At 41.9% G+C, this 26,259-nt stretch overlaps 1 protein-coding gene across 1 annotated transcript in view; it reads left to right on the forward strand.

The window, feature by feature from the left end:
• Window positions 1-26,259, forward strand: part of LOC134446467 (E3 ubiquitin/ISG15 ligase TRIM25-like) — a 43,787-nt gene extending 17,528 nt beyond the window's left edge. Inside the window, exons 4-6 of the mRNA XM_063195835.1 lie at window positions 12,512-12,965; window positions 13,251-13,402; window positions 26,181-26,259. Coding sequence (XP_063051905.1) covers window positions 12,512-12,965; window positions 13,251-13,402; window positions 26,181-26,259 — 685 coding nt within the window. The remainder of the gene's footprint in view (window positions 1-12,511; window positions 12,966-13,250; window positions 13,403-26,180) is intronic.

Raw genomic sequence — 26,259 nt, forward strand, 5'->3', positions numbered from 1 at the left:
ACAATGTTGATTTTCATAGCTATGCCGATGACACTCAACTATATATCTCTGTCGAGCCTAGCCAAACCACTGCCATTCATGCCTTGACTAAATGCATGTCTGCCATCACAGATTGGATGAACAGTAACTTCCTAAAATTAAATGAGGATAAAACTGAAGTGTTGCTCATTGGGCCTAAGGAAAAATGTGCAAAACTCCACTCTAGCCTAGGTGACCTAAGCATACACATTAAAGATAAGGTTACTAGCCTAGGTGTGGTCATAGACTCGGATTTGAGCTTTGAGCCTCACATCAACAAGATAACAAAATCTGCTTTTTTCCATCTCAGAAATGTTAACAAAGTGCGCGGCTTGGCCCCCCAACAAGACGCTGAGAAACTTATTCATGCCTTTGTCACCAGTAGGATAGACTACTGCAATGCTCTCTTCTCTGGTCTCCCAAAAAAATTAATTGACAAATTGCAACTCATTCAAAATTCTGCGGCAAGAATCCTAACAAGAACCAGAATGAGAGAGCACATCTCTCCTGTCTTGGCACACCTGCACTGGTTACCTGTCTCATACAGAATCGACTTTAAGATTCTGCTCACAGTACAGCTCTCAGGTCCACTGATGCCAAGCTGCTAAGGACCCCCACCCCCCCGCAGAAGAAGATCGGCGACGCCGCGTTTGCCTGCTATGCGCCCAAGAGATGGAACGCCCTCCCCATCGAGATCCGATCAGCCACCTCCGTCGACTCCTTTAAGAAGCAGCTGAAGACCCACCTCTTCATCCTTGCCAACTCTTAGCTGCCAAGGCGTCATAGCGTCCCAGCTGCCGCAGCGCCCTTACTACTCGCAACCAGCCCTGGCAGGGGGCTCCCCTAGGTGGCCGCTGGTCTCTGCCTGAGGTTTCTTCCTGACTATAGGGGGTCTTTTTTTCTCAGACTTCACTGAGCTTTTTTTTTTTCCCCCTTACAAACTATGAATCAAGCGAAAGGGAGTTTTTCCTCACCCCTGATGCCACCGGGGGCCGCACCTGAGCGCCCAATCTCTGTGTGACTATCTATGACTTATGATAGGCCCAGCCACTATGGACCTTACACATCTAAGAATCCTGGTCCTATCCTACGTTGACCTTATGACTCTACATTCTCTGTCTATCTCTTCTTCCTCTGCCTTCCTGCTTTTTCTGCCTCTCCTCTATACCTCTCCTTTTAAATCTATCTCTAAAAATGTTTTTTTTTTCATTTGTTAAGCACTTTGAGTTACATGCCTTGTATGACACAGTGCTATACAAATACAATTATTATTATTATTATTATAGTATTAGGATTCATTTCTAGACCAGGATAATGATGTGAAGATTTGGCGTGTGTGTGTGTGTGTGTGTGTGTGTGTGTGTGTGTGTGTGTGTGTGTGTGTGTGTGTGTGTCTGTCTGTCTGTCTGTCTGTCTGTCTGTCTGTCTGTCTGTCTGTCTGTCTGTCTGTCTGTCTGTCTGTCTGTCTGTCTGTGTCTGTCTGTGTCTGTCTGTGTCTGTGTCTCGCGTGACAACCGGTGCCGTACGGCAGTCTGCACATTGTGCACAGCTGGTGTGTGAATGTGTATGCGTGTATGTCTTTTTTCAAAGCGCTTTGAGTAAACTTCATAGTTGTGATACTGTGCTACATAAATACATATTGCAATGTATTGTATTGTAATATGGGTCAGTCATATTTGATTTTTGTTCATGGCCCCTAATATGAATAAGCATCTAATGTAAAGAAGTAACTATGTGTACCAATTGTCATGCTTTTACCACAAATTACCAGGTAGTTAATATGGGCTGGCCATATTTGATTTGGCGGCCATCTTGAAAACAATGATTTTTTTTCCCGCGACGCCTCCAATGCTAATATTAATCAGCATATCAAGGACATGTGTACCGATTTTCATGCTTTTACCACCAAGTGTCAGGTAGATTCATTAATATGGGTTGGTCATATTGGATTTGGCGGCCATCTTGAAAACGATGACTTTTTTTGTGACTCCTCCAATGCTAATGTTAATCAGCATATCAAGAAGGATATGTGGACCGATTTTCATGCTTTTACTACCAAGTCTCAGGTAGATTCATTAATATGGGTCGGTCTTATTGGATTTGGCGGCCATCTTGAAAACGATGAATTTTGCGCAACGCCTCCAATGCTAAACTTAATCAGCATATCAAGAAGGATATGTGTACCGATTTTCATGCCTTTACTACCAAGTGTTAGGTAGATAGGTAGATTCATAAATATGAATTGGCCATATTGGATTTGGCGGCCATCTTGAAAATTAATACATTTTTCATGACGCCTCCAATGCTAATGTTAATCAGCATATCAAGAAGGTTATGTGTACCGATGTTCATGCTTTTACTACAAAGTGTCAGGTAGATTCATCAATATGGGTCGGCCATATTGGATTTGGCGGCCATCTTGAAAACGATGCATTTTTCGCGACGCCTCCAACGCTAACATTAATCAGCATATCAAGAAGGATATGTGTACCGATTTTCATGCTTTTACTCAAAAGTGCACGATCAAATCACCCATCCGCTGGACTATAAGCCATGTATAAACGTGTCTTTTTGTATTGATTCTAATACTCAACCGATGGTGGCTGGTCAATGCAAATAATGTTACCGAGAGGTTACTCTTTCTAGACTGAGAAGCGCGAGCTTAACATGCATTTTCAGCGCGTGGAGTTGTGGTCGTGAAATAGCCCTGGGATACCTGCCATAGCCTACGGACACATCCTGGGTTGGGGGAAACTTAAGAGCAGGCCATATTCGTAACGTTTACCTCGCCACATATCCATCATAACGTGGTTTTGCCCGCGATGGTGGAAATTATTCGCAAGGCTGCACTTCACTTTGAACTCGCGACTGACTCGCAAGCATAGTGTGTGGGAGCGGAACATCCTACTGTAACAGCCTTCGGGGGCTGAAGGCAAGCGCATTCATAAAGGACAGGGAAAGCAAAACGGATAGGCGTACTCTTTTACAAAACAACAATATATTAAGTCCTGTGGTTCGGTTATGTCAGCAGTGTGTGTTTTTTTTTTTTTTCAACTGCTTAAATAGCCTATGTTCAACAATCAATGTCCATCACCATTTAGCTAAATATTTAGACAGCTTGGTTCTCACTGAATTTCTGTCGTAAGCGAGGGGCGAGAGAGCGAGAGCTTCACGTGTGTAGCCTACAGACGCGTGTTGCACATCACGCCCCACCACACACACTTCCTACAACACTGATAGAAAATAGCCTATTTGTTGATCACACTGCAAACTTCCATTGTCTACCCTATTAAGAATGCAAAAGGAGTTGGGGCAGAGAGGGAGATAAATTAACTTCCGCGATGGTTTAAAATGTAGGTTGTGTTTGTTCTGGAGACTCGCAAATGGTGTTTCACTGTTGCCGCTGGTCGCCGCGTCCAGGCCAGCCGCGTCCGGCCGCATCTGGCCGCCGCCAATGGCATAGCACCGCTTAGGACAATGACGTGATTCAAACAAAGAATGTGGGCGGGCTGTTGCATTCTGAAAACAAGGGTTGGACATGGAGGTTTTTTTTAGACCCAACATGGCAAGTCACGCCAAGTCATTGAAAGTTACAACTGTCAAGTCCAAGTCGAGTCCCGAGTCAAAGGCGTGCAAGTCGAGTCGAGTCGCAAGTCCTTTCTGATCTTGAAATTTCAAGTCGCAAGTCTTCACACTGCTGACTCGAGTCAGACTCGAGTCCAAGTCACTGGACTCGAGTCCACATGTCTGCTTGGGCCACTCCGTATAAACTGTCATATTTCCAAGCTTTACATTTTGTTTTGACTTTTAAGGACCTTGCGACATCAACATGGATGGAGGCCTTGCCTACTGCCTCCACAAATATTTGAATCTTTGTTGCACCTTAAGATGCAGTTAAAGATCACCAGTAGCAAAAGCAATACTTCCGACCATGATGTCCACTTGAAACAAATATCCATAGCTAAAAACAAAGTTATTTCCCAATTCAATCAATTATTTGTTGAAGGAACAGGTTTACTGACTTGACAGTCAAGTAGCATACGGTAGAACAGCCAAGGTAAGACTGCTTAGCTTAGCTAGCAACAGGCCAGCAGCATTAGTGAGCTGTGGGTTATCGTGCAGCCAAACTTTCAAACGACAGATGACTTGATCAGCCCTCTTAGTTAATTACATATCTGTAACACTCACCTTAACACTTGCAGTCGGGGGGAAGAAAAGCGCCGTTCAATGTTGTGCGGCCGTGTGTGTCAACATTATTAGCCATGTTTGACGGAGGTCTTCCTGCACCTGTTCGTCCCCCTCGGGGCGCGAACCGGCGACCTCGTCAACTACATCGGTTTGGAAATGGGAGGCACAGTACGATACTGCTGGACTAAAGGACCAGTCCCACAGCCCAACGACATCGACACTGTATGAGGCTTTGGGAAAGAGGTTTACTGATCAACTCTGCTAGTTAGCTTCCGTTAAACATGCACGGCCCATGGCTACTTTATGCTGCTGTCTTCAAGTCTCTGACGTTTGGTACATAGGTTTTTGTTGTGATTGCATTTTGAAAGAATGCCTGGTGGCTTCGACTCGTGCTGTTCCGTCGAATCACAGACGGGTCAGAGAGAATACAAGACAATAAAATCTTACTAGAATCACTGGATGGGTAGTCAAAAGCTGATTGCATGGTCGCTCATATTTCCTTATAACTATTCATTTGCGATCATAGGGGAGCCAAGCTAGTGAGGCTGGAGGGCTGCTGGCCTTGGAAACAGGACTGTAATACCGTTTCTCGCCACATAGGAGCTCAGTGAAGTGCGGGGTGGGGGTGGGGTGCGCCATTACGATTATAGCAATACAGCGTGAACCCAGACAATGCCATGCTGCAAAGTCCATTGCATTGCTTAAAGACTTCAACTATACACAACGAGGGACAACAAACTACATTTGGTTGGTCGGCGGAATCAAACAGAATTGATCAAATCTTTAAAAATAAATAATCAATTCATCAATTAATTATGTCCATCCCTAGTTTCTACGAATAGGAAATAGTCTGGAATAGCCAGTAGCACCACAAGAGTAGAACACAGAGATTTGGATCTGACACGCCGGTAGTCTACGGTAGCTGAACGGCAATGAAGGGAGCCAGAGTAACTGATAGTGTTTAATCTGTATAGTGTTTAATCTGTATAGTGTTTAATCTGTATTATTCACAGCTACAGTCAACTGAGAACATTAAGAGCCTTATCCACAACTACCACAAACAATTTAGAGAGTATTATTTACAGCTACAGTATACCCTCCAACCCCGTAAGCACAATAGGTCTAAGATTTTTTTTTTTTTTTAAACTAGCAGGCTAATCCTACTTACCAAATTCTGAACCCAAATGACTTTTACTCAATAAATAAATCGGATTTATGGGTTTTGAACAAAAGTGCACATAATATTAGGACTGGGCGGTTAATCGAGTTTTACGGTTTCTCAAGAAGTTTTATGAAATCGATTAATATTTTGACATATCGAATATCTCGAGTTTAGGCTGTAAATGCGTAAGATTTCGCCACTCTGATTTCCCTTCTGTGCTGTGGAGCGGTCCTCCCCGCCTCCTCCTTGCGTGTGTTTCCCCAACAGAGCTGGCTCCCCTCCCCCTGCTCCTCCTCCTCCTCCCCCTCCCCTTGCGTGTAGCGGCATGTGTTTGTGTTGATAAACTCTTTCAACATGGCGGCGCCCACAGAAGAAGCCGAAACAGCAGAATTTGTTCCAAAGAAAAGGACGAACGGCTCAATAATATGGCGTTATTTCGGATTTAGAGCCTCTGATGCTCTGATGAGGAGCAGAAAGAGGCATTCTGCAGAGAATGCAAGAGACTGCTTTGTCCATTGGTCCGTCCGTTCGTGGGAGCGGTCCGGAGCAACGGGCCTGACTCCTGTCTGACTCTAGTCTAGCCTTTGATCTCACATGGTTTAAGCATTTTGATCCTTTGTTATATTTTTAATTTTTGTACATTATCTTCCTTAAAATAACAAACAGAACAAAAAATGACATTGTAATTTCAACATTGAACATCTTTTGGCTAGATAGCCACCGAGCTTTCAAAAAAAAAAAAAAAAGGCAGAGAACCACTGGCATAGATGGACGCATCTGTTGTCCGCCTGTCGGACTTGTTTTCTTTTGTCTTCTTATCATAAAAATGTTTTGTCTTTATCTTAAAAGTTAAAGAAGCACTTTATAAGAACGGGCTACTCCTGTGTTTTATGTTTACAATTAAAATAAGCCAATATACTAATTCCTTGGTTTTATGTTAAAAATGGTGCACAAGCACTTTGTTACTAGTAGTACCTACCTCTAGGCACTTGGGTGCCAACCTGTTTTCACTTAAATAAAAAGAAAAACCTTTGCTGAATTTCGTGGGTTTTTTTTCCCTTGCATAGATATCGTATATCGAGATATAGCAGACACTAATCGAGATTATTGTTTTTCTCAATATCGCCCAGCCCTACATAGTGGTGTCAACAATGATCGATTCGGCGATCCGAATCGATCCGGGGCATGGACGATCCAGATCCAGATCCAGCAAGTTCCAGAATCAATCCGGCAATTTTTTTAAGTTTCAATTACTCCCATGGATATTTCGGCAGCAAATGAATGTTAAATTAAATAAAAACACTTCAAAACATTGCAAGACTACTGTAATACAGACTGATACAGAAAACAGCCAATAAATTGTTGCTCAGTATCTGACTACTTGTATTTCCTCATCATGGCTGAACATTTGCTTTGCGTTCAGTAGAAATGTAATGCATTGCAATGCATTGTAGAATTGAATCGAATCGGATTGGATCTAATAGAATCGAATCGAATCGGATCTACTACCTCCCGAATCGTGATCGAATCGGATCGTGAGGGCAGTGCCGATCCACACCACTAGTTCTACATAATATGTAAGTATGGTTTTCTAAACTTTAAAGGGGAGTAATGTATATGAGAAAATACCCTCTCTCATATTCCAAACAGTACCTCTTGGGAAAAAAAAACACCAATTACAAATGTATTGGTAGAAACAGTTTATATAAAATCCAGTAAATTCAGACATTTGTTTTGTGTTTGTATTAGAATATGTTGCCCTTTGACTTCATAAAATATGCTGTTCATGAGGCAAAACCAAGAAACACAGTGGAATTGTGGAATGTAATGCAACAGACCTGGCCTGCAATACCTGTTGACTGTTGCTGGGCCTGGGCGTTGGTCGACTCCATATGCACCACAGATGTGAAACTGTTATTATAAACCATAGTTATGCAACAAAATATAAGATTAGGATGCCCAGCAAAGTTGAAATTTCAAGTATTTGATAGTTTCTACAGACCTTTTTTGAGTTTCCAAAGACCAATGTCAACACTGCTATTTTTTTTACCATTAGGCAACATTTCTATATAAAAGTATAATATTGAATTACTTTTCCCAATTTTCTGGCATTGAAATAAAATCTGTAGTGAATGTGCAGTGTCCCAAATGCATTTTGCTCATTAAAGTACAATTTATTTGAAGAATTTTGACATTTACTCAACTTTGTAAAGGCACTGCTATTATTTTGAGCACAGTTGTATAGGCCTTTTTAATAAATCTCAACATTTTGTGATTTCAGTGTAAAGATGGAGAAGTCAGACTCACCTGCCCCCAGCTGTGTGTCTTACCAATCAATGGATCCACCACAAAACTTCACTGGAGAATTTGAACCCAACCCAAAGTGAGCATAAAGATGATTTGCATTTGTTGGATGAACCTTTACGCTTCAAACAGGAACATAGACCTCCTGACTCAAGGTTCAAAGAGTGTCTTTCATTTCAGTTAAAATTAAATTCACAAAATCACATTGAATTCTCTTAAGGCAGTGTGTTTGTGCATGTCCTGTTTCACTACAGTATGTGATAGTACGTGATGTGTGTGATGTATTTGGTCTTCTTGTACGAGTATAAACTGGACAGAAGGCAGTTATATTCATTCTGCGGGACACTGTATAAGGGGTGAATTCCACATTATAGAATTACCTCCGCCAGGAGGTTATGTGATCGCCTGATTTGTTTGTTTGTTTGTTTGTTCGTGTGTTCGCACCTGGCCTCTTGCGCCACGTCACAATGGCAAAGTCATCAGACCGAATTAGAGCCCTTATAAAGGCTGGACAGGGTGTGATGACGTCACGTCCCAGCGAGTATAAAACGTCCTGCTGCACCTGTCAGAGTGTCATAAGCAACAAGATGCACGAGGTGAAATCAGCACTGATCACCAACTATGTTTGGAGGGCAGCTTCTCCTGAGCACTGGCTCACTGTCGAATATGCCACGGGTGTCCTGGCACCTTCGCGGACTGCCACGGGGTGTGCGAGGTGAATTGGACAATTCTCAAGGGACTGTCTTTGCCGCGAGAGCGCTTACACCAACCACTATCAAAGCCTATAGTCCACAGCGCATGTATTTGGCATACAACCACGGCTGCGCGAGGGAATTGGACAATTCTTAAGGGATTGTCTTTAGACTGCCACATAGTCCGTGGTTATTTGCTGCACGCGAATTGCAACCAGTGTTTTATCCGTGGTGATTTAGGCTAATTACTGCTTCACAGCGCACTAAGCAGCCTCTGTGAAACGCGACGCGGCAAGAATATCACACACACACACACACACACAGGCAAACGCGCGCGCACACACACCCCATCTATTTCCTCCAAGTTTGTGAGACCGACCCAAGGGAATGACTGTCTTTTGCGCGAATTGCAACTAGTGAATAGTCCGTGGTGATTTGTTGCTTCACAGCACACTGATGACATATAGCATATCAGTAGGCCTACCACAAAACATTAGCGTAGCCTACTATGCTGAACTTAATTTCATAACGAACGAACGGTGAAGAGATTTGTAACAGCGCACTGAAGGCATAGCATATCGCCAGCAACACAAAACATTCCAGCATAATATGCTGAACTCATAGATTGTTATAACTAGCTGTAGGCCAGAGGCGATTCCTCTTTGAGTACAAGGGAGGCGCCGCCTCCTGTCCAAAATCACGGAGAATAGTATGTAAACTAATGCTTTACACAACTTAATAACATTGCTATTTCAGACCCAGCTCCATAGAAAATGCATGTGCTCAACTTAGAGATGAAACCAATCTGTTATAAGATCCCGAGGCTCGCACGAGTTTTTTTCCGCTCATGACAACGCAAGCGAGTCGAGTCTCAATGGACTTAAATGGCATGTGGGATTGTACGATTTTTCAATGGCAAAATGCTAAACGGTCATTGGCTATTGCCGTGAATTTTTTTTGATTTTGAGACTGAGCCTCACTGGGAGTGAATGGAGAAGAGAGAGGAGGGGGAGGGACCGGAGACTGGAGCTCCGACTTGTGATTGGGTGAACCCCGTGTCAGTAGGCTACAGTAGTTGATTTCATTTCGAAATGCGGATATGTTATTAATTTGACTGAGAAGTTTCGTCGTGGTAACCAGTGGGGAAGCTATTCATTGCGGTGTACTCCAGTTTTGTGTACATATTCTTGTAAACCTAGTGCCACTAGTGTTGCGAATAAAGTCTTAATAGTGGCATGTCCTTATCCTTTTTAATCTCCCAATTCAAAAGTTGAAGTTGCCTACTTTTCGTTAGGGCTAGCTTGCAAGAAAGCTAGAGAGCTATGCAAAATGCCAAGCATTGTGGATTAAATTCTGGCGAATTCCAGTCGTCCTTATGAGGAGAAAATGAATATCAAGGAGCAGAGCAGAGCACTGCCTAATATTGACTTGGTGAAAAGGGTAGGGAAGAACAACCGTTTCTTTTGAGCTTTCGTGGTGTCTTATCAACTGGTTAACTGCCAAGTCCCGTGAGTGGCGAGTCCTTGTTTCCTACTGTGTTGGCAATGTCTGGTAAATAATTAAAGATTTTGCGACCTCTAGTGGTAAGTTAAGCCGTGCACCCAGTAATGAACAAAGACAACGAAGGCAAACTAAATCACATCATTATGTGGCGGAGGTAGGCCTAATGATAATAATAATAATAATAAAAACATTTCCCTATGAATAGGCTACAAGGGGGATAATGATTAATGATTAACAAATTTGTTTCAACAAGAGTCCTTTAGTGTGTGAGGCCATATGTGGCTCAGGACCAATGTAAGATGTGTGTCAAAATCCCCCCCCCCCCCCCTTTATTTTTGCGTTCTGGACATATTGTAATTGAACAGCCTCCCCTGTTTGACAGACTACCAGCCGCCACTGCTGTAGGCCTACTTAATTTCAGAATCAACGGTGAAGAGATTCATAACGGCGAACAGTGATTTTCAATAGAAGGAATAGGGAGCAGGGGATGCCTCTTCAATAGTATTAAGAATATTCTGTCCATTTGTTTTTTGAATGAAAGAGAGCGCGTCAAGCAGGTGAATCCGGCGATGCTCTCAAGGAGCCAAAGTGTAGCAATGAAATACGAACAAGAATTGTAGGCTATAATAGTTGGACCATTCAAAGTTATTATAGCCTCTGTGAAACGTGAAGTCCAAGCCAAAGCATCAGACACACGCGCACACCGCTCCCCGCAATAGCTTTCCAAATCCTACCTCATTCTATCCCAATTTTAATGTCTAAAAAAACATAAAGGCCTGTATATATTGTAATTCAATAGGTCTACAGCTCATCCACTGATTGATTCATGTACTCCATCATCTGACTCAAAAAAAATGATGGCGAAATTACCGGCAACATTGTCACTGCGAGCTCTCTGAGCTCTGCGCTTTTGCAGACGTTGGCAACAAAGGAAAGGGGTCACGTCTTTCAAGCTCGAAGTTAAGTTTTCAACTAGGCCTAGTTGGTGAACAAACATGGGATGAATGAATGGATCCATGCAAGTCATCTGTTAACAGGCAAATTAAATTGTATGTAATGACTAGAAAATCATATTGACAAGCTTACGGTTATGGAATGACGGTGGCATCAGTGAACTCGGCGACGCCCTCTACGAGCCAAAACTTATCCGTAAAACATGCAAATAAACTAACAAGAATTGTATAAATAGTTGGACTATTAAAAGATATTAGCCTCTGTGAAATACACTTGACAACCATGTTTTCTCTGGATTTGAGATTTTAAAAGGTAGGCTATGAAAGGCATGCTGTCTATCATATGTCTTTTATAAATGTTAAAAATGTGTCAAATAGCAACCTGTGAGCTTCAATAAGCATTTGCAAATCACAATCACTTTGCCAATAGGCCTACCACAATCACAGGTGAACTAAACAGGCCACAGCTAACCAGAGGAACATGGACTGTAATTATAATGGAGACAGATAGGCTATAATTTGGTTACAACTTCACGGATCAATTTTCTGAACAGGTCTACATCTACATGGATGACACCACATCATGACACACATATCTTATGTGTCTAAAAAGGAACTGAACTTCCTTGGCGGAGGTCTGCGCTCTCTGAGTGCATTTCTAGTTATTTATAATTTGAATTGAAGGAAATTATCAACTGAAAGAATCACCAATAATCAACTGTGGAATGTGGTACCTTCTGTGTCAGAAAAATATAGCCATGTCATAGGGCCCAAAAACTAGTGGGAGCAAGAATTTTACTTTACTGATATAATTATCATGGTTCAGCTTTGATCTGATTGGTCCGGTTCTTTGGTCCAAAATCTACTGCTGTTTAATAGTGATTATATTGTGATTTCAGACTGATGAAGTTGGAACGGTTCCACTCTACTTTTCCCAATTTTCTTGCATTGAAATAACATCTGTAGTGAATGTGCAGTGTCCCAAATGCATTTTTGCTCATTAAAGTACAATTTATTTGAAGACTTTTTATTTGTTCAACTTTGTAAAGGCATTGTTATTATTTTGAGCCCAGCTCTATAGGCCTTTCTTTTTTTATGAATGTCAACATTTTGTGATTTCAGTGTAAAGATGGAGAAGTCAGACTCACCTGCCCCCAGCTGTGTGTCTGACCAATCAATGGATCCACCACGAAACTTCACAGGAGAATTTGAACCCAACCCAAAGTGAGCATAAAGATGATTTGCATTTGTTGGATGAACCTTTATTCTTCAAACAGGACCATAGACCTCCTGACTCAAGGTTCAGAGAGTTTCTTTCATTTCAGTTCACATTAAATTCACAAAATCACATTGAATTCTCTTAAGGCAGTGTGTTCATACATATCCTGTTTCACTACAGTATGTGATAGTATGTGATGGGTGTGCCAAAATCTACTGCTGTTTAATAGTGTTTATATTGTGATTTCAGACTGATGAAGTTGGAACGGTTCCTCTCATCTGGACTACACTCAGTGGATTCAGAAGACTTTAAAAGAGAATCTATTACACCAGCTCATGCCAGGTAAATTCCATCATTTCCTGATTCACTGAGCTGGGTATGATCATCACAGTTGTCTTGTATTCAAATGAGGCGTGGAGAGTGAGCCTGAAATTAAGCACTGCTTTTGTCTCTACAGTGAGTTGGCTGTCAGTCTCTTGACCAACGAAGACTTCAAATGTTCAGTCTGCACAGGTGTACTGAAAGACCCAGTGTCCATCCCCTGTGGACACAGTTACTGCAAGCAGTGCATCACCTCATACTGGGAACAGCCTAGCCAAGCAGGCCACTACGCCTGTCCCCAGTGTCCACGCACATACAGCTCCCACCCGGCACTCTACTCAAACTCAGCCTTGGCACTGGTGGTCCACAAGCTAGAGCACTTCAGTCCTGTCCTGCCTGCCCAAAGCTATGCTGGTCCTGGAGATGTGGAGTGTGATTTCTGCACCGGGCGGAAACTGAAGGCTGTTAAAACCTGTTTGACCTGCACTGCCTCCTTCTGCGGCACCCATGTGAAAGAGCACTACACTATTCCAGCACTGCAGAGACACACATTAGTGGAAGCTGTTGAAACCATGGAGGAGAAAATGGTCCACACTGAATTGAAGGTATGAGAAGTGATTTGTGCTTTTGTTGTGGATAGACAAAGAAATACATGGATGGAGACAAATTGAAAAAAAAAATCATATGCAAAACAGAAATGATGCTGCAAAATACAGTTTCATATGTATGTAGAATGCTTCCAAAAGTGTTTCAGATTGACTGTTGTCTGAAAATGAGTTCATCATCTCACTTAAGCAGCACTACCCAAACATTTTTCTCTCTCTATGCAAATTCTTGTATTGTCTGGTTTGGTTGAAAAAACTGATTTGGTTAACATTTTATGTTTAAAGGAGCCTCACAGGAGTGACTCTGGTGAGTCACCAATTCCCTCATGGAAGAGACATCGTCAAGAGGAGGACCCAGTGCTACATGTCATGACTGCCATGCAGCAGGAGATGCGTCAACTCAAAAGACAAGTCAGAAAGGAGGAGAAAAATATCAGGTAAATTTAAACACAAGGGTGAAAACAATGGAGACTTCATTGTCAGAGAAAGCATACTACCTAAAGTGCAGCTTTCCCCCTATTAATGTTATAACTGGTGAAAACTAACAAACTGAAAGGATGTGGTGTTGAGTATCCCAAGTATTGCACCATTACAATGAGTTGGCGCCGTGGCGCCGTGTCTGTGAGCCTGCCCCCTAACTCCAACTTCCCTTCCCTAAGGAGCTTCGCCACCATGCTTTCCACAAACCCCCTACATCCAACCTCCACTGGGTGCACCTTTACTTTCCATCCTTTGTCCTATGCTTCAGTTGCAAGGTTGGAGTTTCTTGCGCTCAAAGGCTTCTTCAAGGGCAGGAATTAGACCAGAGGACAATGTCTGGACGCATAGTTGTTGTTGCTATCTTTGGAGGGACAACAAGCCTCTGGTCAATGAGGAGAGATCGTGGTTTGAGGGACCCCCTCTGTGCTTATCCCCTTCCCGCACAAACAGTGGCTGCTGAGTGTGAACATTCTGGATGCTGCTGGGCTTGCTGTCTGTTTACTCTCTTGCATTCAAGTTTTTCAGCCAGACACTTGAGAACTTGGTTGGGTCTCCAAGTGTATCTCCCTTGAGTGAGGCTGCTCCTGCAGCCAACCAGAATGTGTTTGAGTGTTGCAGGGGTTGTACACAGGGAGCAGGATGGGTCCAAGTGGAGATTAGTGGGAAAAGGTATCACATCATACGTTGCTCGGATGATGAAACTCAACCGATTGGACTCCATGCCCCACAGTTCACTCCAGCTTAGTTTCTTTCTCTCGACCAAACAGAGTAGCAAAGGTTTACATATGAGGGTAGGACACTATGCATCAGCCTTGATTATATCAGTCAGTGTAAGTCACAAAAAGATGTCTGTGGTGTTATTTGAAAGTTATTTTCTGGCTCTACAAATTACACAAACAGCATGGAACACAGCAACCCTCAGAATATGGTGATAGGGGTGAAATGAATAAAGAACCAAACACCCAATTTTTAGGTGTTGTTCATGACATTAGAGGCAATGTGTAGACAAGAAACCGGCCATTTGTATGTTAAAATGTATACCAAATGTATGTTTTTTGATGTTCAATTTTTAATGTTTCAATGTATCATAATTCATATTGTGAAGGTTGTTGTATTCCATGCTGTGTGTAATTTGTAGAGCCAGAAAAGAGCTTCACACCTCAGACATCCTTTTGTGACTTACACTGACTGATATAATCGAGGCTGAATGCATAGTGTCCTCCCCTCATATGTAAACCTTTGCTAGTCTGTTTCTCCCTTAATATTGGTGTCAGATTCACATAAATGCAGTTCTGGGGTTCTATCTTGCTACTAAACAGGCACAGCAACTATGATTGAAATCTGTGTCGGCTCGGGTCCCAAAGTGGTCTGATTTCACACGAAATGACCCACATACATACGTGTTCACCAGCCTTTCCAGACGATTGGCATGGCTAAGTGAAACCTCGTACATGGTCAACGGCCACAGCATTCTGGGTAGCAGATCATACTGCTAACACCACAGCTTCAGTTTCCCTGTCAGTGCAGTGTTGTTAATCTGTTTAAGGCCGTTCACCAAATCCTGCTGGAGTTACTGATGTTGGTGGGTGACTTTGAGATCTGCGGTATACCACCGTCCAAGGCTCTTGAAGGGCTTCTCAAGGACCGTTGGAATTGGCTCCTCTCTGCTCGCCTTTTAGGTGTCCTTCAATGATGGAGATGCTGCGTGATTTGCATGGTTTGAATTGCATTCTTGCCCAATGGATGTTGGCTTGGAGCTTCTGAAGCAGACGTCTGGTGCAAGGTTTTGTAGTTGCAATGATGGTCATTTCGTACATGTAGGCCCTTGCTAGTGGAAGACACAGGCCGGTCTTCTCACCTCCCACCACCCACCGGGATGCCCGTATAATTAGCTCCATTGCCATGACAAAGGCCAGTGAGGAAATTGTGCAGCCTGCCATGATGCCAATTTCCAGATGTTGCCAATCAGTTGTGTTGTTGTCGACCTTGACACAGAACTGTAGATCCTGAAAGTAGCTCCTGACCAACTTTATTATGTGCTCTGGCACCCCAGAGTAGCTGAAGGCTGTCCACAGGATATTGTGGGAGACGGATCCAAAGGCATTTGCCAGGTCAAGAAAGATCACATGCAGTACACTGCCCAAAAATTAAGGGAACATCATCATAATGTGTTGCTATTCCAAGTTAATCATGCTTCTAATCAGCCAGTCCCATAAGGAAGTGTGGGGTTTCTTCTCTATTACTGTCAGACAAGCACTTTGGGTCCAGTGAGTTTCTGCAGATTTCTTTATTCATTACTGCCCCATAGAAATATGGGAACAGTCACATGGAACATCCTAACGAGAAATACCATTCTCGCTGATTTTAGGTAGGAATGCACACTGACTTGTGTCATCCCAGAGTCTTTTATACTCTGGGCTCACACAGCCCCATGGCCCTGCCAGGCCCTTTACAGATGCTAATTAGCTCAATCACACCTCATCTGAGCTGGCACTCAACCCAGATTGCAATGCTTACACACTGGAACGATATAGACATAGTCACAGACATATACACATATATTCCTGCATATACATGTACATATAATAATCTGCATATGAATCATATAAGATAAAAAATTCACCACATAACCCCCCCATTTTGAGTCTCAAAAAGACTCACAAAGGGTTACAATTTTTTATCTTATATGCCTTCAATATTCAATCTTCAAATTTCAATTCTTAAATCGTGGCGAAAACCTTACATCTTGCAAAAACCCCATTCTGCCAATTTAAGGGAAAAACAAGACGTGAAGGGAAAATTCCAACGATGGCTTCATTTCAATATGACAGCCCTGCATGTTCAGTTAAGAATTGATTTAACATGAATTTGTAACCATTCTGCATTAAAATTTTAACTGGGTACTGTAGGCCATCTGCAACCCTTAACCGTGTTACAGTGTTACACATTACATTATGGTTTATGTATCTATGATTAACCCATGATTCTGTTGACCATTCTACATTGTCTTGAGTTACACTAAATATTTGATTAGTTATATGTCTCTTCGCTATTTGCTTATCAATTTACTGTCTTCAAACTACCAGGAATATCCAATCATATCATTTCACAAATACATTGCACACACTTTGTCATCCTATCAATGAATATGAAATATCACACTGTTTCCACTCAGCTATTGCCGTGATTTGACCTCTAATTAATTATTCTGTTGTTATATGATTCATGTTTACATTGCTAACTATTCAAGTTGTGTAAGTGGCAAGAATCTGACATTCTGTACATTAACTCTGAATGATATGGCAATTTGTCTAGCTCTGTGTCAGAACTTAATCAACTTTCTCATCATAACATTCCTAACTGATTCATCGTGCTCATTTCAAAGTTCAACCACAGTGACTCAATTTCATTCACTGATATGCCCATGTCATTTCTTGCTTCTGTCACTGCTTCCTCCTCCATGGCTCAGTCTCCCAGAGTCTATTGTTCTCTGTGATGTATGCAATTTGGCTTGCTGTTGTTTGTTGCGTCTTTTGTTATCAAGATGTTAATGACTTTTAATCCTGTCTTAGCTCCTTTCGAGGTTGAACATTTGTGTTCCCAAGTGTTGTGTTTCGGTTGCTTTCATGTGTTAGGGATTTCTGAAGTCCTTTGAAATGTATGCATTGTCTTGATGCCTTTTCTTCCTTCGGCTACACATCGAAAACAGCTCCCCCATTTCGACAGTAGATGTGCCCAGTCTATTTGATGGTTTGTTAATTCACTTTGAATCCCTCCTAGTTTTGCCTCAGGTGTGAAATTTCTTCCTTTGTTGACTTGAACCCCCCGAGTCAGCCCATGGATAGACTGCCGTTCGGTGTTCTTCATCTTGATTAGCTTTCAGTTGTAAATGACTTGCTGTCCGCCTGGTGGGTTTTCCAGCCCCTGGTCTCCAGTGTGTCCTGGGTACTGGCCTCCTGTTCTGGTCTGACTCCCATCGTGTCCTCTAACTCCTTCTCAGCTGGCTCCCTCGTCTTCGTTGGCTGACGACTGTCCCCTCCCTGGGATCGACCTCTGTCACCTCCGTTGTAAACCTCAGTCACTGGCCACCATCTCCGCCCTGGTCGATCTGTAAAGACACAAACAGCGCAGTATCAATTCTTCGGATAGACTATCTCAATTTCACACTCTCATTCATTAGCCAACTCAGACATACACAATCTAACTAGTACTTTCACATTTCTCACACAATTCAATCTCTAAACACTCTTAATTCCTGTCTAATCTACTAACACTTTTATCATCAATCTAAACAATTTGTTCTCTACTCTCCAGTCAAATTCTATAGCAATTTTCTTAAATCCTCTCCTTTAACTTACCTCCTGAATTATGTAAACCTCTTTCAACTATAAATTTCAAATTTCTTCAAATTTCTTCTAATTTCTGTAAATTTTCCCACTTTTCTTTGCCAATTTTCTAATCTTCTATTTTTTTCTTTCCATGTTTAATCAACCTATGCACCCCCCTTTTTTCACTTTTGTAGCCTAAGCTACAATTGTGAAAATTACATTTGTAACTCCCAATTCTCCAGCCTTCTCACTGGAATACGGTCATTGGATTCCTATTTTAGCGGTTGGAAACAGACCCATTGTTAGTTTCAGTGGGGAAACATCAGTATGTTAATTTTAGATGTTAGTTGGGGTTAATATCAGTGTTAGATATTTTCATAGCTTCATGCAAAGATATGACATGCAGTAGGGCGTTTCCAACTGATGTTATAAATGTTTTCAAAACACATTTAATCTGTCAGTCGGTTTCGTTCAGTCAGTCATTGCTTGCTTGAATTGATTCCATTGAAATGATTCAACCCCTTTTCCTTTGCAAACACACCCCTGTATTTCCAAAAATGTTTTCCCTTCGTTCACTACCATATCTCCCCAATCAAATTTGCTTCCTTTTTTAAGTAGCCAAAGTTTCCTGCACCGTTCAGATTTTTATTTTATTTTTCACCAGTTATATCAGATCAACTATTCCCTTTGCAAGTCTGGCTGCTTGCAATTTATTAGTTCAAACTGGTTTCACCTCCTGCTGGAGCCCCCTTCACACCTTCTGTGACTTCGTCCAGCTAATCAGGGTTTTCAATCAAGACTGTGGCCATTCAGTATTCATATGCAAACCCCTCTTCCTGGGTGACTCTCTCCCGCTCTTAGCTAAAATGTCAGCTCCTTTTCACCAATCTGTCCTCCACTTCCAGATAAATATCCGGTAATTCCAAATACTCCATTCAAATTGTACTTCATACATTCAATCTCGCTCACTTTCATATTTGCATTCCAATTTGTAAACCACATTTCTCTCAGCCACCTATTCCACACATTCTCTCCATAGAATTTCTATGCTATGGATTGATGTCCAAATGCCATTACACTCTTCTGTAGTTCCTGATATCTTTAAACTTGGCATATCTAATACAACCATACACAGAAATATCCATCTCTCTCTGCCGACACACCACAGTCATTCCTCACTCTTTCACTCATTGCATTTGACCCACTCTCATACATACAAGCTTCTTATCTCAGACCATTATCTAACATGTTAACCTATTAGACAATAAGTACTTTGAATTTTGAGCATTGTATCCTGAATTTGTGCTGCCTAATGCACCTCTATGCTACCCATGAAACTCTATAGTATTTTGCTTTTATCACTCCAAATGTTCTCTCACCTTAAATCCACCAATTTCTGCTACGCCCATTACCAATGTGTCACTAGCCTATTTGATCTTTTCTCCTTGCCAAGAAATGCTGACTCTGTCAATTACCGGTACCTTTGTCTACACTGGTGCATTGATCATAGCCTTGAAGTTGGCCCATTCTTTCTTCTCTCAGCAGACAAACACTTCCACCCTTTGTCCATCGCAGCCCATTATCATAATCCAATTTAAGATAAGACCTTCCTGTCTTCGTCATTCACTCCATGCTAAATTGTTTGTTAACTTTGAGCTCTTTCCAGTCACTTCTTCCTTTTCAAATGTTTAACAGCCAACTTTAAAAGTCTAAGAACCACTTCAGACCAGTGATAACACAATTGCCCACAGGGCCCAGCCAGTCTGGGAGTGCTCCCACACCTGTTAAATCACACTGGGTCTCCACTCCTCATAGACTGTCAACCACTCCTTGCCCCCTGGTCATCAATGCATTGCAAATCTATGTTAAGTATTCTCAACTTAGTTTTTGTAGTTGCCAGCACCTTAACATCCATTGCTTTCTTTAATTCTTCAAGATCAGACATGTTAATGTTTTCCTTCCAGACCGTCGGCACCTCTCCTTGCCACACTCCATTTAAATCTTAAAACACTCAACCCCCTCTATGTTGGGGCAGACACAGCTCTCTCTCACCCAAACCAAGCACTAACTCTCTGTTCAGTGAATCTCTCAAACCCTTATTTTCTTGCCCATATGTTTCTCCTTTTTTATTTTATTTTATTTTATTTTTCCCACAAGGAATATTCCATTCCATTCCGCTCTTTCCAAATGAAAATTAAAAGCTAGTTCCGGCTTCCAGCTTCCAAATAGTCACTTCAGCTTCCATCTCTCTCCCCATTTCCATGGTAATTAACCTCTAGTGGCCAAACAGAGTACCACACATCCACAGAAATGTACTTTTTCTCCTCGTATGATGTTAAAATACCTTATCAGTTCACACTGCATGCATTTTCACCCCAATTCAAATTTCTGCATAGCCATTCTGACTTCCACACTTCCTGCTAGCCTATATGATTTCACATTCAACACACAGTCAAAGCTTATTGAACAGATCATATACAGCCGCAACCACCAACCATGCTACTCGCCATGTCACCACTCTGTTAGCTCCCACTCTTTAGTTACCTTGTTGCTCCACTTCATTCCTTCTTCCATTCTTATTCTATCAAAGTAGGCTATCTTTCTATCTTGCCATGTATATTATACACTGAAATAATTCCAGCCAACACAGTCTATATGGCCTCTCAGCCCTTTGCTTTTCATCCCTACCTGACCTGTTCCTTCTACACTAGATACCTCCATCCAAAAGAAATAATTCTTTCCATCTATTCACACTTTCAAAAACCTTTTAATTCTCTGTACTTTCTTCTCATCTTTCAATCCAATCATTACCTACAAGCCAATCAATGTTTTCTCTCTTTTTTTTCTTTCTCCTTTCTTTCTCTTTTTCTTTTCTTCTCTCTGATATCACACCATATACAGAGCCACACAAATCACACACACATACATTCTGTTTGTGGATCCACACACACACACACACACACAATAACACTTCACACACATTGGCATTAGGGGTGCAACGGATCAGAAATCTCACAGTTCGGATTGTTCCTCGGATCAGAGCCCACGGATCGGATCATTTTTTGGATCAGCAAATTTTTTTTTATTTTTTTTTAAATCGATAAGACAAATAAACATAAGCTGTGTATTTGTTAGGGGTGGGCATAGATAATTTTTGAATGTAGATTAATCTCATTGCAATTATGAAATTAATCTAGATTAATCTATATCAAAATGTCTAATTCAGAATATGCACACTACCAAAATAATGGCTTAAAGTCTTGTGACTTACTGACAGATGGCGCATAGACCAGAGCTCATGTCCTTAATTGTACATGCAAATGCAGATAAATGCATCAATCTTTTATTGAAACACAATTGCCTCAGCGGTTCAGCATTTCAGAGAGAGAGAGAGAGAGAGAGAGAGAATCGGCATTGACTGTTAAAAAGGGCAGCGGCTGCTTTAAGAAGGCGGAGACTCTGCAGGGACATCAGAGCGCACAGAATGTCTAACCAGATGATTTAACCTGCTCGCTGTCCTCAAAATGTCAGAGGAGTCACAACACGAAATGAATGAAGTTTGCCAAAGTTTTATATCACACGCGACAATCGCGGTACGTTACATGAGCATATCTCACTGCGTCGCAAATGCGCTGAACTCAACCGATCGCAACACAAACATTTAGCGAGAGTAGTTCTAGACATTGACAGTTTGAGTTTGACAGTCAGTCTTCAAAATGCATTTACAGTAGGCTATCACACGGAATGTTTTGCAACTATGGCACAGGCAAGATTTCGGGAACAGTTTGTGTTGTTGTTTGTGTTCCATGCAGTGCGTGAGGTAGACGTCCCAAACGACTAGATTGAACATGCGCACAATTTCATAAATCGATCCGCGGACCATGTGTGTGCCGAACCGAAATGATTGGTCCGAACGGACCACGGATCAATGATGATCCGTTGCGCCACTAATTTGCATACTCTCTCTCTATATATTTCTCTCTTTATGGCCAAATTCACATACAGCAAAAATTATTAACTTCCACTATTACAATTACACCAGAGGTTGATCCATAATTAAAATTATTTTTCATCTTCCGACGGGGAAAAAGCTAAACATCTTCACCTAGTATTTAAATTTGTCCATACAATTATTCCTCTGCTCCCTGAGTAATACCACACACACACAGTAGGCCTACACTCATACACACCGAGATCTCTCGTAATGAACTGTGCCTGTCTTACATCCAAGATATTATGAAAGTCCTTCTACCAATTCAAACCTCGTTCATAAATCATAGCTTCTTGTCATAAAATACATGATCTAGCCACCTTGTCATTCGCCACACACCCTTCGATAATATCCTTACATAAGATCATCCATTCATCACTCAGCGCTCCATTTGGCCGATTCTCACAAAAATACGACTGCCCATCATACGTCTTTGGGATCGACCACCTCTCGCATGAATGCCCTTCAGAATTTAAACACTGCTTTTAACACTAGAACTACCACGGAGGGGTCAATTGACCTTTTTACCTAAAAGACCCACAAGAGGGTCATTTGACCCTTTGGACCCCCTGCGGACACTCCTTTTGTTGTGGAAATGGGGCTGTTAGCAGCTCACAGCTGTCACTTGAGTCACAGAGTCGCTTGAGCCTGTGTGGGGAAGGGGACCCCAAGGCAAGCTTTTAGTATTGAGGTAGGTTATGAATAGTAGCAATTTGCACGCTCTCTGCATACAACCAATGAGAGTGAATTACGATATATCCCACAAGTCCAGCTCACCATGTTTTAAAAAAATAAAATACACAAACATATCTATATTGCTATTTCAAACATATTTGTGTGGATAATGGTTGCCATCATTGACCTAAAGAAATATAGTAATTAAACATAGGCTACCTTGCTACTTTGCTGTTGTTATAATTTAAATGAACCACCGTCATGTTGTAGTCTACCCTGCTGGTCTATAATAGCGTCCGATGGCTATGGCTAGGCTAATGGAAGTGCATTAGATTATTCGAGTACTTGCAGGCCCGGGCCCGTCGGCCAAGGAAGGGGCGAACTCGGGCCCCCTCACAGGCCTGGGGGGCCCGGGCCCGGGGGCAGTTGTCCCCCCAGCCCCCCCTATAGGCCCGCCCCTGCCTCTAGCGCTAGAAGTCTCTCAAAACGAGATGAATAAGGTAAAACAAAAACAATCATGTAGATGGGTCATATAGTCACAGCAATGCTGCTCAATATGTTCTTCACACAGTCAATACAACCCACTGTGTTTCCAATCCTAGAGTGCACGCATATGCAGATTTTTTTGGGGGTAGTTTTTGATACAAAGAGAACAGGCACATAATGTACGTAATGCTTTGGTCATACACTGCATTGTAAAGCTGGATTCCAAATGTAAAGAGGAGGATACTGACACCCTCAGAATTGGAAACCCAGTCTGCACAGTGTTGGCTACTTATATGTTTCAAAATGATAAACAATGAATAATTGACTTACCTGCACATACTGGTGCTACAGCTCTTACTCTGCCAGTATTTCTATCAACTGATACTCTGTATATTTGTTTCATAGCGATTCGTTTCTGGATTGGATTGGTCAAATAGATTAGTCACCTGCAATGTGGAACTCTCCTCATTTGTTAGGCAAAAATGATGTTACTTGTTATATACTAACCTGAGTATCATAATTTTGATATGACATCTTCCAAAACGTTCCAAAATATTTTATCCCAATTCCCTAACACTATCTTGAAAATTGAGCAGACTATTCTGCATATGATGACTTATATGAAGAAAATATGCTGACATGTTTTCAGGACAACCATTACACTGACAATCAACCAATTGGGATAAATCAGCAAGGTACATTCATTTGAAAATTGTACTAAATGTAAGCTGATTGTGTTAACTGTAGGATACTTGTACATAGCTATTTGCAAGGATGTACTACATGATTGAGACATGTACAAAAGCATTTGAAATTTGATGAAAGCAATGATAAATGCCATTCTGTTGTGAGGAACTGCAAATTAGTTTTGGGATTTGTCCCAAAGAATGACATCTCAGTTTCAAGAAATGAGCCAAACCAATGGAGAAAAACTGTAACACACTGTCCGCCAAGCTGTGCTATCTGTCTTTGCTGCTGATATCTTCATGCAAGTTGCTATTTACCTGTGGTGATTTTTGAGGCTGACAGCCCTTGGGAAGAAGCTGTCTGTCCCTGTTTGGCTTGGCTGTTACCACTGTAAGGTGTGACCTCCTCACCCCTCACCCCACACATGGCCCCTAACAGCCTCATTACCATAACAAAATGAGTCATTAGTGTATTAGGTAAAAGCCGGCGGGTCAAATGACCCCTCTCTGGTAGCCTATTTCTAGGTAGGCAGAAAAATCCTGGTAGTTCTAGTGTTAAGGCCACATATTTCAGTGTGCAGTGTGCTACCCTAGTTTACGCAACTCTCCCTCACCTAAAGAACAATATTTTGAGCATCTATTTTTGCTGATCGTCCAATTCATATCCAAAAATGAGCCTGTCCAACCTAAGACCTTGAAATCGACCACCTACCACATACGCCGTTCATATTGTACACCGCTTCTAATAGGCCACATAAAAGTGTGCAGTGCCCGCCATTTGTATAACTCAAACACTCCCTCATTCTCGGTAATATGCTGGATCATCCATTTTTGGTTTCTTTATCGTCCCCAACCTCATCATTTCAAACAACTGTACATTTCAGCTTAACTTCCCACTTCCTTAGCTAACATAATACAATTATTTGAAATAATTAACGTTATTGGAATCTACTCACCGGGCCCAGAGTGCAGCCCAACTTTTGCCGTCGGCAGGTCTTTGATGAACTTCTTCCAGTAGGTTCCTTCCACTTCTTACTTGGCCAAGTTTTTTGAGATGTTGTCCTTCCTGGAATAGTCCATCTTTCCCCTGTCTGCAGCTCCATCATCATCCCACTTCTGACACCATTAAATGTGGGTTTCTTCTCTATTACTGTCAGACAAGCACTTTGGGTCCAGTGAGTTTCTGCAGATTTCTTTATTCATTACTGCCCCATAGAAATATGGAACAGTAACATGGAACATCCTAACGAGAAGTACCATTCTCGCTGATCTTAGGTAGGAATGCACACTGACTTGTGTCATTCCAGAGTCTTTTATACTCTGGGCTCACACAGCCGCATGGCCCTGCCAGCCCTTTACAGATGCTAATTAGCTCAATCACACCTCATCTGAGCTGGCACTCATCCCAAATTACAATGCTGACACACTGGAACGATATATACATAGCCACAGACATATACATATAGTCATATACACATATCTCAATATTCCTGCATATACATGTACATATAATAATCTGCATATGAATCATATAAGATAAAACATTCACCACAGAAGCAGCAGTGATTATGAATCTATTTTGCCTACTGTTGTGTAACTTTAATGATGGACACTACCCAAAACATGTATTCTGTTCATATATGCATTATTTGGATGCGGTCTGACAGTATCCCACCCCTGGAGGTATTATGAGGAGGTGTTTATCACCCCTGGAGGTATCATGAGGAGGTGTTTATCACCCCTAGAGGTATCATGAGGAGGTGTTTATCATCCACTGAAGTCACTCAGGCAGTGATGTCCATCCAAGATGGCACATCATTGTGAGGTGTGGTAAGAAGGTTTGCTGTGTCTCTCAGCAGTGTCTAAAGCTTTCAGGTTATACCACGGGGCAATCTAGTACTACAGGAGATATGGAGGTGGGTAGGAGGGTTCACATTACATTACATTACATTGCATTTGGCCATAGGAGGGTTCACAACCCAGTAGCGGGATCCCAATCTCCTTTGTACCAGGTGACACAGGAAGTGCACCGCTAGAGCCCCCTCCATATGCCCTGGTGTAGTACTGTATTGCAAGCTCTGGAAACTTTGCGAGACGACACAGCAAAACACCTCACAATGATGTGCCATCTTGAATGAAAGATTTCAGTGAGTGGTTAACACCGCCTCATGGTACCTCCAGGGGTGGGGGTGGGACACTCTAAGAATTTAGAAGTGACTTAAAATTTCAGCCTGAAAGAATTAAAACAGAGAAATGGTCTGTGGACACCAACTGCAGATTAACTCTATTTTAGTATGTGTTTTGGTTATTGCCTTTCAATTCTACTTGTTCCCGGTTCAATTTGCAGTATAAACTTGCAAAATAGATTCCCAGTCAGTGCTGATTCCTAACTGGACATGTTGATTTCACAGAAGTATGATTAAATTGGGCATTTGTTGAACAGTGTATATATCTTGAGATTAAACATATCAAAAATATACAGTAATCAAAGTTTATATAGCTCAAAATGTTAGATAACCCCCATGTCCTTGCATGTTTTAGGCTACATTTATTTATATTCTCATATCAGGGACCAGCAGCAGGAGCTAGCACAGCAACTGCAGGAGGCACGGGAGCAGCAGCGGAAGCAGAGCAGCAGCAGGAGCTAA

The sequence above is a fragment of the Engraulis encrasicolus genome, chromosome 3 (genome assembly GCF_034702125.1).
Source record: "Engraulis encrasicolus isolate BLACKSEA-1 chromosome 3, IST_EnEncr_1.0, whole genome shotgun sequence".
Lineage (NCBI taxonomy): Eukaryota > Metazoa > Chordata > Actinopteri > Clupeiformes > Engraulidae > Engraulis > Engraulis encrasicolus.